The sequence below is a fragment of the Bison bison genome, unplaced genomic scaffold (assembly GCF_000754665.1).
Source record: "Bison bison bison isolate TAMUID 2011002044 unplaced genomic scaffold, Bison_UMD1.0 scf7180017864080, whole genome shotgun sequence".
Lineage (NCBI taxonomy): Eukaryota > Metazoa > Chordata > Mammalia > Artiodactyla > Bovidae > Bison > Bison bison.
Window position 1 is genome coordinate 945012 of NW_011494652.1, and position 16515 is coordinate 961526.

General features: G+C 56.4%; 1 protein-coding gene across 1 annotated transcript in view; it reads right to left on the minus strand.

Annotated features, from left to right (window-relative positions):
- Nucleotides 1–16515, minus strand: part of NAP1L4 (nucleosome assembly protein 1-like 4) — a 53689-nt gene that overhangs the window by 3267 nt on the left and 33907 nt on the right. The window contains exons 11-17 of the mRNA XM_010837808.1: nt 13254–13325; nt 9287–9426; nt 8087–8232; nt 5866–5888; nt 5407–5526; nt 3105–3134; nt 2650–2706 (exon numbers count right to left, since the gene is read on the minus strand). Coding sequence (XP_010836110.1) covers nt 2650–2706; nt 3105–3134; nt 5407–5526; nt 5866–5888; nt 8087–8232; nt 9287–9426; nt 13254–13325 — 588 coding nt within the window. The remainder of the gene's footprint in view (nt 1–2649; nt 2707–3104; nt 3135–5406; nt 5527–5865; nt 5889–8086; nt 8233–9286; nt 9427–13253; nt 13326–16515) is intronic.

Here is a 16515-nt window from a genome sequence, read left to right on the forward strand (position 1 = left end):
CAAAAGCTTCTGTAGCCCCGTCCGCCTGCCTGCCTCGGTTTCCTGAGAAAGCCAGCCCGCCAGAGCGAAGGGACGGGGTGCAGACAGACGCCCTCTCCAGCTCGGAGGTGCAGACACAGCCCTGCTCTTCCGGGAGCCCCCCACACAAGCGCAGGCTGGGGAGCCCTGCTCCCGCCTGGATGCCGACACTGCCACCCCGGCTTCACACGGGTCTCCTGTTCGCACCTCCCTCCCTTTCCCACAGGAGCCAACAGCGGCGTCCATGAGGGGGACTCGTGACACGGGCAGAGCCACGAGCAGGGGACCCCGCAGGGGACGGGGCGGACGGCCTCAGTCTGGAGCCGCTTCTTAGTCGAGCCGCACACACCTCGGCAACCTCCGCAGCACTCAGCAACCCCCCCGGGATGCTGGCACCAGCAGCTCCCAAGACAGAACATTCTGGCACATTAACGTCCACCCTTTACTCCCTGCCAGTCTGCACAACACCTGAACTTAAGCAGAATGAACGGGCAGCAGACACACGTTGGGGGGGGGCGGGTCACAGTGGGCAGCAGGCTGGCCCTGCTGGGGGGCCTGGGCATCCTGGTCCAGCCTCTCACTCGGGGTGGGGAGCGGGGGGTGGAGGGTTGGGAAGGGGGGCAGCCCCGCTGTCAACAGAGGCGTCACACCAGTGACATCGCCACTACCTGGCTGGCAACAAACCCTGGGCTCCGCCAGCAGGAGCCCGACGTGGCTTCTGTCGGCTGGGTTTCAAAGTGCACACAGCAGACACCCGCTCTTGGAAAGCCCTGTCCAGCCCCGCACACACCAAGCGGCCCTGGACACGCTACCCGTCACAACGTGGCATCGTTACAAAACACAGACCACAAGTTTGGAAGGTATGAATGAATGGAATTCCACCTTACCTAGAAACGCATGAATGATTAACAGACAAAAATTACACCTAAAATGGGGAAAAAAATTGAAAGGAACCATCAGCATGAGAGAAAGTGAAATGCACAAGAGTAAACAGGGGGAAAGAGCCACAATTTCCCATGGTGCCAAAGGGCTGCACAGTATCAACCCTACGATGGGAAACCTCACACGCAGACCTGCACCTGTAATGCCCAAACAGCCCCTCTTCCGTACTGCCCTCTGCTCGTGGCAGACTGACCTGAGAGTCCTCTGAAGAGGAGCACCGCAGGAACAGCGCTGTCCCCTCACGGCCCCAGAGGACCAGACCGGACCCTGCGGCGAGGCTGACAGGGGCCCCGCACACCACGAGCCCCGGTCCCTCTCGCCCGCCCCCGACCAGCAAAACACACCCAAGCCCTCATGGTTAGTGCTGGCCATCCCCTCCTTCTGTGGTCACCAGGTGAGGCTGCTCTTCTAGAAGGCCCAGACATGAGACAGGACAGGAGGCCTGGCCATGGAGAGAAGAGGCGGACGACGACGACGGGAGACGACAGGACAGGAGGAGTGAGCAGCCTCAGTGCCGTGCGGGACGGGCGGCAGGCGGGCCCTGGAGTCAGAGGCAGCCGCTGGAGCCGTCTGCCTCTGGCCTGGAATCCCACTGTGCACATGTGCCTCAGCCCCCGAGGGCTGCAGAGCAGCCAGGCACATACACCTGGGCGCAGGCAGGGCACGGCTCCTCACCTGACGGCGAAGGGCGAGGCACTCAGGGCCCTGGTGTGCACGGTTCCACCATGAAAGGGACAGGCTGGCTTAGAGAAGATGAACGTGTCCGAGTCCGTGCCCAGAGCAGTACCTGCATGCTACGCTGAGGTGGTCAACGCACTCACACCCTTCCCCAGAAGGAAGCACCACTGTGAGCGTGCATTCGTAGACACAGCTGGTGCCACGGAACACTCAGACCCGGTTACCCATGGCCAGCCTCGGGCCCGAGCTGGGGAGACAGACAACCACGTCTCCTTAGAGCCCACAGCGCTGAGCACAGCTAGTCTTCTGATGGCTGTGACACCCTTAGTCCTAAGGGGCAGGTGAGCCATAGCTTTCCTATGAGCACGCAAGAGAGCTCTCAGTGCAGCTTCAGAGCAGCAGCAACACAGCTCTGTGTTTAAAATACGCGCCAAGGGGCAAGCTCCTTGATGTAAGCTCATCTGAGACGGCAGGTGAAACCTAACTACGTGTAAATCACTGGGACTGCCACTCATCCCCATCAGGTGCTTCTTTGTTGGTTTTTGCAAAGCTTCCTGGTTTATTTCGAATTATCTAAGCTATTGAGACGTATCTCCTCACTAGTCTCAGTACAGTTACAACTGTAAAATTATGCCTGCTGCTCCTCTATTCTAGTCATCAAGACAAACCAAACCCTATCTCTGTACTTTTTCCAAAAACAAACACAAAACAAAAAGGTTTATTCACGCTGCCAACTACACCATAAAGATAAAGAACATAAAGCTGCTCTCCAGAATAAGTTTACATAAATAAGACACAGATTGAGAAAGAGCTGGAAAGCCATTTAACACTCAAATTGTTTATCAGGTATCTAAACAGCTCGTCATCCGAGTATATTTCTGGTACAATTTTAACTTTTTTAATTAGAGAATGACAGGCACATGTTCATAACAGCCCGGCTCAAAGCTAGGAATGTGTTTTAAAAGTTCAGCAGTACAGCAGACACAGGTGTGGGGATTCCCGACAACTCACCTTGGGGTTAATCTCGGCATCATCGTCGTCTTCCGCTTCCTCGTCTCCTTCTAGCTCCTGCATCAAAAGGAGGGACAACGCGCTGAGCAGACAGGACTCCTCTGATTCACAAGGAAACTGGCTACAATCACGATCACCCACACTCAACCAAATCCCTCCTTTGGCCACTTTTCTCACAGATGACCCTGAAGTAAACATACTGCTGACCAAGTGGATTGGTCTGATCGATGGTTATTTTGTAAGACGCACTTTCGTCAGCCAACTGCAGGGTCCGACTCGACACTGCCACCCATCTGCGCGTCGTAGCGAGCGCTCGCCAGGGCCGAGGGCCTCCAGGGCAGGTCCCCACAAGACAAGGGTATCGTGGCCAGTCAGACCCCACAGCCCCCGTCCACTCAGGAGACAGGGCCGAGGACGACCTCGGGGAACGGCGTCTCACGTGAGCCAGCTCTTACCTCCTCTTCTCCTTCCTCACCTTCTTCAAACTGCAAGGGAAGGAAAGAGGTTTTTACAAAGCACAGTGGCAGCCTGACCCAGACACAGCGCCTGCCCCGTGCCCACAGTGGCCCAGCCTCCGCGCAGAAGCCCACCTCCTGCCGTGTCCTGCCATGTTCGTGGGACACCAGGTATCTGAAAACCGCCCCAAACAAAGACTATGGGTGGGGCTGGGGCCCAGGAGCCGGTCAGCGTGGGCTGCGCCGTGTCCAACCGGGAACCAGGCTGATCTAAGTCAACCAGCCGCATGGTTTATTACACACAGGACTCTCAGTGTCACCCTACATCTCAGACAAGGGGAAATCGTTCATCTGTACCTAGGAATGTAATAAAACCTGGTGTTTAAAGTATGCCAGGAGAAACTCCAACACTGTGGCTGAATGAACGTCTGGACCCAACCTCTTATGTGTCCAAGGACACTGCTGGTCAGGCTCCCGGCCGAGTCCCAGATATTAGGCTGCTCCCAGAAGCAAACAAAACTACATGAACCTCATTCCCGTCGGCTGCATCGACAAGGCACCCGCAGATGGAGCAGGCTTTCTCTCACGGTCTTTCTTCCTAGAGCCCCCCTCCCAAAGTCCTCATCAACAGCTCAAAGGCACTCAGCAGAGCGCAGCATGGGCCTGGTCTGCACATCCCCTTGGCCTGAGCAGCAGCAGGATGGGGACGTCGCGCGCTCCTTCCTAACCCATGTCCTGAGCAGCCTCTGACAGTGTGGGCGGCCCGTCCCACGGGAACCAGCCTTGCACACGCTCACATGCTGGTTTCCTGAGGCTCCACAGGCACCGCCTCACCCTGGACCGACCTCTGAGAGCTCTGTGCAGCCACCTCAAATTCTGGCAGAGCCAAGGCTCCGAGCATGTGGAAGCCCAAGTCCAAACGCCTGCGTGCACGCCACCCCGATATGACGCCCAGCCCCTGTGCTGCTCTGAGCAGGTCTGACACGGGGGCTCGCACGCCTGTCCCCACACCCTGCGCTTCCTCGATCAGGAGCCTGAAGAGTAGCTGGAGTGGTTACGTCAGCCCCAGCGTACACGCGGGCACCTGCAGAGCTGGGGCTCCAGGCCTGCAGGCCGAGTGAGCCCCTGGACCACACCGTGAACCTGCGGTGTGGCTGATGGCATCAGTAGTGAAAACAGACACAGACGTCACCAGGAGGAGCTGCCTGGCGTGTACTGTGAGTAAATAAACACACACGCGGCATCGTCAGGTGTTTACAGTGGTGGGTATGTGATCACGAGAAGGCCTGTGGACCCTCGTCTGGAGGGCGTTTCCAGTGTGCAGCCACTAGATCTTTCTTGGCCAGATTAGATAAATCCAATCCTCTGGCTCCTCAGCTGCCAACGGCCGTATCTCACATCGTCCAGTGTCATGCAGTGCCAGCCCTGCCACAGTGGACAGAGTGCAGGACGGTGCCCTCGCTGCAGAAGGTGCTACTGGACGGCATGGGATCAGAATCTGTACAACCTGCGTCTCCTAAGCTGATCCTTGAGCAATGACCCGGGCACTTTCCTGACCCCTGGATACGCCATGCCGGGCGTGTCCGTGCTCCTGGGGCAGACTGCACCTAAGAAGCCCACTGGTCTCAGGCGATGCAGCCGCACACCCGAGCTGGCCCACGCTCGCCGCCCTGGGGCCTGCAGCACACAGGAGGGTGCTGAGCAGCGCAGCCCCGCCCAGCTTCCGCTGCTCAGCCAGGAGCCCCCACAGACCTCACCAGAGAGGACCCCTCCGAGTGCTCAACACGAGGGAGTAAACGGCAACTAAGCCGCTCCCAGCAACACTACAGGACGCACACCTCCCCTCCACACAGCAAGAAGGCTGGCGGCACCCGGGCCGTGGTCACGACAGACAATGGTCTCGGGTGACGGCTCAGGGACAGCTGGCCAGGCGGGCTCAGGGGCCCCGCTCCCAAGCTCTGCCTGCGAGAGGCCAACTCCTCCAGGCCGAACGGAAGGGGCTGGCCCAGGGGGCCGTCCTCCTATGGAGCATGGGGTTCTCTCTCTGGAGTCAACACGCACATGCCAGCACGACTCGGCTCTGAGAGTCCCCACATGGCGCTGAGTGACAGTCCCCATGTCTGGAGGTCACCCCAGCCACACACCTCGCATGCAGCAGTGAGCTGTGGGTCTGGAGAGGACAGCCTGAAAGGCGTCACTGCACAGGCTGACTCGGGCACTGGGCCATGCCTTCTGCCCCAGGCTCCAGAGAGCACCGCCCCCCTGCAGGGCCCCCCAGGCCACCCGCCCCCAGACCACCTACGTTGTCATCATCCTCGATGGCCTCCCCCGTGAAGTAGAGCACGGCGCGCGGCACGATCCGCTCACGGAAGAAGTGTCCGATCTCAAAGTCGGAGGCTAACGTGAACTCGGAGTCTTCATCCTGGGAGGGGAAGCTCAGTGCTTACCTGTTTCCACGGGGTAAATGTCACATTCTCTCACCAGACCCCACCCCACTGCCTGGGACCTGGTTTAAAGGTGCTGGGCGCTGGCGCTGCCATACTGCAGGAGAGGCAGGTAAGTGCTGGGTGCAGGCTGAAGGACACGGCTGCCCCTGAAGCCCACCCACAGAGCACGCCCCTGTCCCACACCGCGGTGCAACGGATACAGGTTCACCCCTGGTTTTTAGGGGAGCAGGAATGGGTTAAAAAGGAAGCAGCGAACTAGTCAGGAGATAGGCCTTAACAGCAGAATAGATTCTTAGTAACAATGCAAATCTTACCAGTGATTCTCCATCCCCTGATGCTAGAAAAAAGAAAACATCTGATTACACAGATAACCCACCTTTCTAAAGCCCCCCGGACGCTTGGCTGACAGATAAGCAGCATGGTATACCAGAAACTGCCAAAGCGGGATGCCCCCACCTGCTCTCCTCCCACTGCAGACTGAAGCTGCCCAGGGTCTCCCAGCCCCCAGGCCCAGCTGGAGAAGGCCACTTTCAGAAGAGAACTGGCAGAGGGTTAAAGTGTCGTGGGAGGAACGGTGCACGGGGAGCCAGACTGCGGGTCTCAGTGCATCTGTGCTTCGGGCGGAGCTTCACCTCGTGTAACTCCGTGTGATGAGTCAACAGAAAACAGGAAACTCTAAGTCCCTGGAAGTCCTCATGGCACTGAGGCGCTACACCTCAGCTAGGCTGGGGCTCTACTTCTGTTTGCTTGCAAAGGAGGAGGGAGGGGACAGTGCTGACCGCCCCTCCCGAGACGGCTCCAGGTGGGCGGGGTGCCAGCACTGACGCTGCCCTTGGCAGCGCCCCACACCCCGCACTGAAGCTGAGCCACGGAGCCTCCAGCGCCAAACGCCAGGACAGCCCAGCACAGAGCTGAGCGTGACAGAGGAGCGGGCCTGAACCCTTGCTCAGCAGGGCCCAGCGATGTGCATGCGGTGCGTGAGTCACCTCTGCTGGGCACGCACTGTCCCCCACCTCCCCGGCGCCCCACCGCTGTGAGGTCTGTCCCGGTGGGGTGTGAGCCGCACCCCCAGGGTGGCCCCCAGCCTCACATGCAAGCGAAATGCAGGTTCTGGGACTCTGGCCTTGGGGCAGCAATCACAAGGGCTTGCTCCCCGACTGCTGGGCCCGTTTTGCACTAAGACCACAGGGGCGCTGGACCAGCAGAGGTGGTTTCCTACATCTGAAAAGGCCTTTTACTGATCTTAATTTCTCCCTCGACCACGCCACCATCCTTCCCCCACCATCACCCTCTACTCATTTTCATAGAGCGGATCACTTAATATTGTTTCACAACAGTGACACACCCTAAAACTCAGCCACTTCAAATACACAACTTAGTGACCTCTGACACCTTCAGACTTGTGCAACCACAACACGAGGCAGGAGGGAAGGGGCGACAGGGGTGGGACGGCTGGAGGCGTCGCCGGACTCAACGGCAGGAGGGAAGGGGCGACAGGGGTGGGACGGCTGGAGGCGTCGCCGACTCGATGGGCCTGAGTCTGAGTGAGCGTGGGGAGATGGGGAAGGACAGGGAAGCCTGGCGTGCTACGGTCCACGGGGTTGAAAAGAGCTGGACACGACTGAGCAACGGAACCACCACATCAGAATAGTTTCTGAACCCCGCTAAACTGCCCCCAAATCCTCAAGTCCACTTAATGTCATCTTAATTGCTATTAATTATCTGGAAGTCCAACAAGCTCAGTGAATTTAGGATTCAAAGCCCCTCTTCTTCATGGTGAGTTCACACAGGAAACCTCCAGCATTCCCAAGTGAGGCTCTGAAAGGGATCTTTCCAAACAAGGAAATTTGAGACTCATGTTTACAGCTGATCTTATCCCCTAAACTGACACACCCTGGGACCTTTCAGACTCAAGAACAAACCGAGACAACAGCCACAACAGTGAAAAACAAGGCCCCGGGTGGGGACGGGCAGCCTGCCCCTCGGCTTGGGGTCAGAGCCCAGTGACGCCACCGGGCGGCCTCTACAAACAGCCCGAAGGGCCGCCATCACCTGGAGCGGGGCTGCCGTTCCGCACTGGCTCCTGTTCACAGAAAATAAAGTGTTCTCCCCTCACATCCGTACTCCAGCACGGCCGGCAGGCCTGGCTGTCGAATCCTCGGGAGGAGGAAGTCACGTGAGGACGGCATGCGGCCGTGCTCTCGGCCCCCCGAGTCCCGTCTCGGGCTCGGAGCTGGGGGAGGACAGGCCCGCCGCCCGGCCCTGCCTCTGCCCTACGCCCACGCGTGTCACCCACCTACGGCCCAAGCGTCGCTCCGCGCCCCAGTCTGAGGGGGGTGGACGGTCTACAAGCTGTGCGCGTGTCAGAGCTCCCGTGGGCCCCGCCTGCCAGGACGGGTACCCATGGACCCCCCAGGACAGCCGCAGCTGCAGGGCAACTCACAGCACCATCCTCGCCAGAGGACCGGGGGACACCCTGACGGTCACTGGCAATCCATTCGCACCTGTACTGGAGCCACAACCCGGCCTGCTCACCTCTCAGTGGGCTGAAGAAGTTGAAAAAGGAATCGTTGGGGACTTGCTTGGTGATTGTTCTGACGGTGCCTCGGCCCTTATGTTTCTGCTTCTTCTTGATGGTTTTGACAGTCACGTTCTTTCCTTTCTTCCAGTCAATGGTGCACCTACAGGGTAAGACCGTCACCGCCGTGGGCCTGGCAAGCAGGCCCCAGCCCGGCGCTTCACCGGGAGCCGGACGCCAGCACCCGCCAGTGGGCACTGGGCACGCCTCGAGGAGGCGGAGGCCGCAGGCGCAGGAGGCCGCGCGGCGGCCCCGCAGACACTCTGCAGGGTCCCGCCAGGTCCTTCCCATGACTGTGCCCGGGCAGCAGCTTGTCACCGCTGCCCCTTTACAGACCCCACAGTGCACAGGAAGCCACCGCTCAGGCACAAGGTCTCAGCAACTAAGTGAGCGGGACTAGATGGGGAAAGCACACCGGCTGCTGCCAAGACCGATGGCTGGTGAAGGACATCTGGCTTTGGGGTGCTGAGCGGGCCTCGGTGGGGCTGACCTCTGAGTCACCCTGGCCAACAGAGAGAGTGCAGAGAGGAAGGCTCCTCACTCGGTGGCCTGGGCCTGGGCAACAATCTTTCTAAAGCATTCTGGGCATCTGAGTCCAGCAGAATTTTAATCAAGCTCTGTATACTCACTCACACAGAGAAATGCATCAGGGTAAGTCCTTGGTTCAGTAAGTAACTGCTTCAATCAGGAATAAAATGATTTCCCAAACTGTCTCAAACCAACCGAGAGGACACGCTCTAAGCTGCCCTCCTCCGTGGTGCAAAGGCCACAGCACCGAGTGCCGGGTCCCGAGGCCGCACGTGCTCACGCGGCCCTGCACCGCCCGGCCACTCACTCAGCAGGGCCCTGCCAAAGGAGCCGACCAGCTTCATGGTCTCTGCGTCCCTCTGGGAGACTGAGGATCCCAAGGCCCGCATTACATTGGGGAAACTGGGCCACCACCCTACAGGCTGGCCCAGGGAACCGCAGGACACATTTCCCAGCGCCAGCCGTCATATCCCCAAAAGGAGAGACTCTTTCATTGACTTCCCTCTCTGTCTGCTGGGCTTTTAAACAGATAAAGGCTTCCTGCTTTATTCTTAACTTCCACCTTACTTGTGGCGTTTTAAAACCATCTCGTGTGTTTCAGAAAAAGAAGCTTAATGGCATTTTCTTACCCGTCACAGTCAACAATCTCAGGGCCTTCAAAAGAAAACGGATCGGCCTTGTCTGGCTCTGACTTCATCTTGTACGTTTTTGTCAGGACTGGATTGGTAAAGTAGTCATTGGGTTCAAAGTGGAACTCTAATACAAAAGACTGGGAAAAAAAACTCAGGGTCAACACCACTTAAAATCTACAGGTAACTGGGGACAGATTTTACCAACCACACAGTGCCTGCTGGAACCCCGCTCCCTAAGGCAGAATACCGAAGAGCTCAGGAGGCGTGCTCACATAACGAGCATGTCTTTACTGCAAAACCACCAGCCCAAAGGTAGAGCCCAGGCCAGGCCAGGGAAACCCCCGCCAGCCTGAGTGCACATGTGGGCACGTGGGCCTGCTGCCCAGGACCCCAGCCCCATGGTCACAGCAGGCGGGGGTCTGGAGGGGGAGGTCAGCTGCAGCCCAGCCCCCACTCCGCCCCTCTCAGGCAGAGCAGTTCCTCCCAGCCCCACAGTGAAAGCGCAAGACTCCACGTGGGCAGAGAAGCCTTCTGGGACCCACCACAGACGCGCTCACCCTTCACTCACAAAGTGCTCAACAGACAAGAGGGGGTACAAAGCAGTGGGAACAAATCAGATGGCAACAAAGAAGACATGTGTACCCACAGGACAAAACAGACAAAAAATGAGATACCCCCTCTCTGGGTAAGAAGTCCCAGGAACACAGCACTGGCCTGCATTTTGGGAAACAAGGGCACTCGTGTGCTGCAAAGGGCAATTTGGCGATACCAAACGTTAACAAAATGAAACGCTCTGGGACTCCATAATCCGGTTTTGAGGAACGTGTTCTATTTGAGAAGGACACTGGCCAGAAGCAGCAGCGTGTGCAGGCCTTCCCCTCAGCCCTGCTTCCCCAGAGCTCAGTGAACCCACTCCGGGCCTGGACGGCCTCTGTCCATCGGCGCTGTCAGATTCCGGGAAGTCACTCAACTTCCCTGTGCTTCTGCTTCCTCGCCTGTAACACGGCATCACAAACCCCTCTCTCCATGGGTCACCCGAGGATTACTCTGCAGGAGCAGTCAGAAGGCAGCCGGGGTCACAGGCATCACCAGTTACATGTTAGCTCTTCCCCTTTTTATTCCAAGGGTACAACAATCAGCTGGGAAAGTAATTTAGGAAAACTAAGGGGAGGAGGTGGAGAGGGCAGCGGCGCCCACTCCAGTGCTCCTGCCTGGAGAATCCCATGGACGGAGGGGCCTGGTGGGCTGCAGTCCATGGGGTCGCTGAGGGTTGGACACGACTGAGCGACTTCACTTTGACTTTTCGCTTTCATGCATTGGAGAAGGAAATGGCAACCCACTCCAGTGCTCCTGCCTGGAGAATCCCTGCTGTCTATGGGGTCACACAGAGTCGGACACGACTAAAGTGACTTAACAGCAGCAAGGGGAGGAGGAAGAGAAGGGCCACGAAGGCCTGGGAGGCAGACACAGGCGGCCAGAGACCAGGCAGCAGGGAAGGGAGGCCGACAAGCACACACCACGGCTCTGGGAGACCACACCGCAGTCAGGACAGTATCAAGGAAACAAACAGAGAACCGTCCTGTTCAGGCTTCAGAAGCGGGGAGCAGGGCTCTGACCTGCTCTTGACCTGCCCGGATTCCAGGCTTGCCCGCGAGCTCAGTGAGTCAGGTGGCACTCTAGATAAGAAAAGGAGTGGGTCCTGGAATCTCTTAAGCGCCCAGAGGCCTGGCCAGCCCCTCGGGGTCTAAGAAGTCTTATGACGCACGAGGTGAAACAAACAGCCGGTAAGAAGCATGCACCGCGGTCATGCCCAACTCTGTGACCCGACACACTGGAGCCCGCCAGGCTCTTCTTGTCCATGAGATTCTCCAGGCAAGAATACCAGAGTGGGTTGCAATGCCCTCCTCCAGGGGATCTTCCTGACCCAGGGATCAAACCCGCATCTCCTGCAAGCACAAGCAAGTCAGGTGGCGCCCGAGATAAGGAAGGGACGGTTCCCGGAATCTTAGGCCCGGGAGGCCTGGCCAGCCCCTCACGTCTAATAGATCTTAGAGATGAAACAAACAGCATTTCGAAAGCTAAAGTGAAATCAGAGCTACGTTTCTGTGCACAAACTGATCACGGTATCGGTTCGTGGCCTGAGACTGTAAACAGGAAACCCCCAAACTCCCATCTGAAGATCTTCCATGGGGCAGACGCACCGCCCAGGACCCCTTCCCAGTCAGGACCCCAGCCTGCTGGAGTCTGGGTGTGGGCTGTGGGCCCAACCTGGTGATACATGCACGGTCACTTCTGTCTGTCGTTTCTATTCTTTTCTTTTAATGACCATTTATTAAATTAAGTCAAATAACCTTCTATAAAAAATTGAAATTGTGTGTAACAAGAGGTTTGTTTTGTTGTTGAATCCTTTGAACCTAAAACTGAAGTCAAACTTTTGGTACAAGACAGGAAGGCAGCTACAGGCAGTGAGAGCGTCAGTGGGACCCTCCCCAGGCCTCTCCTGACCTGTCCCCCGGAAACCCATCTCCACGATGGGCTCCAGCAGCATACGCTCTTCCGTCAGAACTGCTGAGGGTCGTGACCACAGGCGTGGACGGGCCACCCTGGGGACTGGGCTGGACTAACCAACAGCTCTGTTCCACTGTCCTTCATCACCCCCTACTGCTGAATGGACAGAATTACTCACTTCTCTCTCTCCCCTGTCATCTCTCCAAGCCGAGGGTGTTCCTTCCTTCCTTCACATTTTCCTCCTCCTCCTCCTTTCCTAGGCCTCTGTCTAGCTGAGAACAAGGTGGGGGTGTGGGTGGGAGGGAGACGCACGAGGGAGGGGCGTGTGTAACCGAGCCTCCAGGTGGCACAGCGGTGAAGCCCAGCTGCGGGAGCAGGAGCGACGAGACCCGCGGTCAGGAAGGTGCCCTGAAGGAGCACCTGGCACGGCACTCCCGCACCCACTGGGAAGCTGAGGAAGGCAGCGTCATCAAATCACACACACACCATGCACGCACACCCCACCACCCCAGGGGACAAGGGGTCAGTCGTCGCAGCGCACTCAGCTCACTGCCACAGGACGCCTCTAGGGGTGCGAGCCCCACCCGGGGGAAGAGTGTCACCTGGAAGAGAGCCACAGGGGAAGGCCCTGCGATGAGTGGGCTGTGGCGGGAAAGAGGGGGCTCCCTCGCTACCAGAAGGGCCCCCACCGCAGCTGCAGAGGGGTGTCAGAACATCTTTCCAGGGTGGAGCCAGCAGGGAAGGGACAGCCACAGGTGTGCGGCCCCACAGGCCACATACTGGACAGGAAAGGGGACAAGCCCTGCTGTCCGCAGGCGCCGTGTCTCCAAGACCTGAAATGCAGAGCCGCAGGCAGGCGGGCAGCAGGTGGCGCTGCAGCTGCTGTGGCGCTGGCATGGGCCCCACCAGGCACTCTCAGAGGACCCAGTGCAGGCAGCCTCGTGCTGAGACTGCTGCAGAGAGCGGGGCTGGCAGGCTCACTCACTGGCACGCAGCCCACAGAAGCAAGAATTCTGGGAAGCACAGCTCAAGGAGCAGAGGAACGCCTCTCCATCGTACCCACCAGAGTCAGTCTCAAAACCGAGGGCGCCGGCCTCCCCCAGCCCCGAGGACCTCTGCTAAAGCACTGCATGTACCTGAGGATGCGCCCGCCGCCCCTGTAACCCGCTCTATATACATCCTGTCCTCAGAACCCTGGGGGGCACCTGAGAGAAGGCTGACACCAGCCCACAGGACGCAGGAAACAAACCGGCTCAGAAAGCAGAGCACGGCACAGCGCATCCCGGCCGACCGCTGCGCCTGCCACCGAGTCACCAGGCGGCCCGCACGCTGCTGAGCCAGGCGGGAGACTGAGAGTGGGCGCGGCACTCGAGGCACCCAGCAGCGGGCGCGTTTCTCGCTGGCTCCCAGCCCATCACCCTCAGGCCCTGACCCTCTGACACCAAGCAGCACTCACCATAGGCTGTCCAGGGTCCGAAAACTTCACTTTTATATCCTGCAGGTGTTTCAAGATTGGCTCATCGTACTCCTAACCACAAAGAGAAAAAAAAGGCCCTGGTGAGTGGCAGCAGACAACAGACCTGTTCCCACTGCGCCGCTGCTTCATCGCCCCCTAGACTCTGGGTCATTAGCCCTGCAGAAATTCTGTCCTTGTCACTCACCGCCAGCCCCGGGGTGGCCGCAGGGAGGGGCCGTGGGGCAGGAGCCGTGCCGGCTCTCACACCACCCCCAGCTGTCAGTGCAGACGGAATCAGGAACGCCACCAGTGCAGACTGATGGTCCTCACATCCCCAGAGAGACAGGATCAGAAGAAACGCCTGGACAAGCTACTGACCTGGGCAGCCATCCCCTCACCAGGCAGTCAGGATCCAGTCACTCAGTCAAGACCACTCACACAGCGCACCCGAGACCTGAACGATGGGCACTACAGATGCGCGTCTGACGGCGGCTCTAGGCTTCACAAGTCATCATTATGCAAACGCACAAGTCCACCACGCCTGCTATTTGAGAAGAACTCAGGGAAAAAAATCACAAGACCTGAAACCCAGAGACCACATACTAAGGAAAGGTGCTTTGTGTGTAGAACAGTCACTTCTTCACCCCAGAAGTCTAAGGACTTCCTGAGGCTCATTAAGCCTGAAAACTCCAGTTTCCTATTTTAAGTTCTTTCTTCATCATAGGCAGACCTCGTTTAACACACTTCACAGATATTTTGGGTTTTGTTTTCCAACGTGAAGGCTTCTGTTAACCCTAGGTGGTCAGACAACGGTTAGCATCTTTTAGCAATAAAGTATTTTTAAATTAAGGTATGTACATTTTTGTCAATGGACATGATTTTGAGCAAGTTCCAGGACATGGTGATGGACAGGGAAGCCTAGTGAGCTGCAGTCCACGGGGTTACAAAGAGTCAGACACAACTCAGTGACTGAACAACAACAAAAATGTACATTTTTTAGACATAACGCTATTGTACACGTAACAGATTATAATATAGTGTAAACCTAGTTTTTATTATTCACTGGGAAACCAAAACATTCACATGACTCACGTTAATGCTACGTTCACGTTACTGCAGGGTGCTGGAACCAAATGCACAATGTCTCTGAGGCCAGCCTGTATAAAACCAGCAATATCAAAGGCACCTTGCACGTCTCTGGACAAAAGGTAAGCTCAAAACAGTTCTTAAAGGCCACATCCATATGAGACGTCAACTCCAAATTCCAGAAGCAGAAAGCAAGGCTTTCAGTGGAGCCAAAGCATATGCCTGGGGCTCCCCTGAACCCTCAGTCAGACCAGCAGCGCCCACGGGACTGTGCCACATGTAGAAACAACCAGGATGGCCCCACTTCCGCAACCAGCCATGGATCAGCACCGGAGCGCGAGGACGTCCCGTGGCCTAAACGGTGGTCCAAAACTAAGCGCCAGCGGCAGAAGCTACTCGAGGGGCGGTTTAGAGCTGCTCCCCACAAGCTTCAAAGTCACGAAGACAATCAGAATCTCCCGAGCCTCTACAAGCACCTCACACCCTCACTGACTGGGGGTGGGAGGCACTGATGCTGCGACTTCCCTTTAAAACTTGCCCGGGAGACTCTAACAGTCAGTGAGAATCTGGTTCTAGCATGTACTGCTCAAGTTTCTCAATAAATTTCTGGCTCACGGCACTCTCAAAAGCACGATCCAGTATTCTTTCTCCCTTTTCTCTTTCTGGACCACACTACTCGGATTACAGGATCTCAGTTACCAACCAGGAGTCAAACCTGGGCCTGGCAGTGAAAGCACAAGGCCCTAACCACTGGGCCGCCAGGAATCCCTAATGGTCTACTGTTCTTGAACCACAGCTTTCCCCATGGAAGAGAAGCTTGGGTAAGAACACACAGGCTTGTGCTCCTGCCTGGAGAAGTTCTTTCAGCGTCTGTCCTAAAGCTGATTTGGCGCGGCCGACTTTTCTGACTTTCGCTTGTCTGCGTGGTCTTTCGTGTATGTACCTCCACTGACCCTATCACTCTGCTTGACCCCCCAAATTGCGAATGATTATTTTTTATTGTTAGGCTAATCATGTTCCCATTATGGCAGGCAATTGTAATTAGTTATAATTTTTTGTCTGGCTATTGACTGTAAAAAACTGATAAACACATCTTTCGCTTTTGTGATTTCGTTAACTATTACTCATTTAATATCATTGTACCATGATTGGTCAACAGAAAAACAATAGAATCCTGTATCACCAAGACTACCATTTAATAGAAAAGCCTGCTGCTGCTGCTGCTAAGTCACTTCAGTCGTGTCCGACTCTGTGTGACCCCATAGACGTCAACCCACCAGGCTCTCCTGCCCCTGAGATTCTCCAGGCAAGAACACTGGAGTGGGTTGCCATTCCCTTCTCCAATGCGTGAAAGTGAAAAGTCAAAGTGAAGTCGCTCAGCTGTGTCCGACTCTTAGCGACCCCATGGACTGCAGCCCACCAGGCTCCTCCGTCCATGGGATTTTCCAGGCAAGAGTACTGGAGTAGGGTGCCATTGCCTTCTCCGAGAAAAGCCTGCAATCACCTGTAAAAACCTGTAAACAAGATGTATATCAGAATAATCTTGGAATTTTTGAAAAAATACGAATGCCCAGGTATTGCTTTTATTCTCCAAAGCCACAGCTGCGCTTCTGCTGAGCAGCCATGCTCAGAGACAACTGGACTGTCTGACCCTTTATCATGTCTGCTTCACTTTTTCTGTTTCATGCTCAGTGCTCCCATTTCATTTATGTTTTCCCATTTCTCCATCTCTTTTTTTTTTTGATGTTCTTTCTCAAGTCTTTATCAAACATAGGAGAAAAGCTTTTGTATACATATATAATAACATGTATAATATATATTTTAGAAAACTTACAAATTTTCGCCTGTCAGAAAAATTTATGACATTTTGCTTCCACTTGTTTGAGTTAGTCTGAGTAGAATGCTGCTGCTGCTGCTAAGTCACTTCAGTCGTGTCCGACTCTGTGCGATCCCATAGACGGCAGCCCAACAGGCTCCCCCGTCCCTGGGATTCTCCAGGCAAGAACACTGGAGTGGGCTGCCATTCCCTTCTCCAATGCGTGAAAGTGAAAAGTCAAAGTGAAGTCGCTCAGTTGTGTCCGACTCTTAGCGACCTCATGGACTGCAGCCTACCAGGCTCCTCCATCCATGGAATTTTCCAGGCAAGAGTACTGGAGTGGGGTGCCACTGCTTTCTA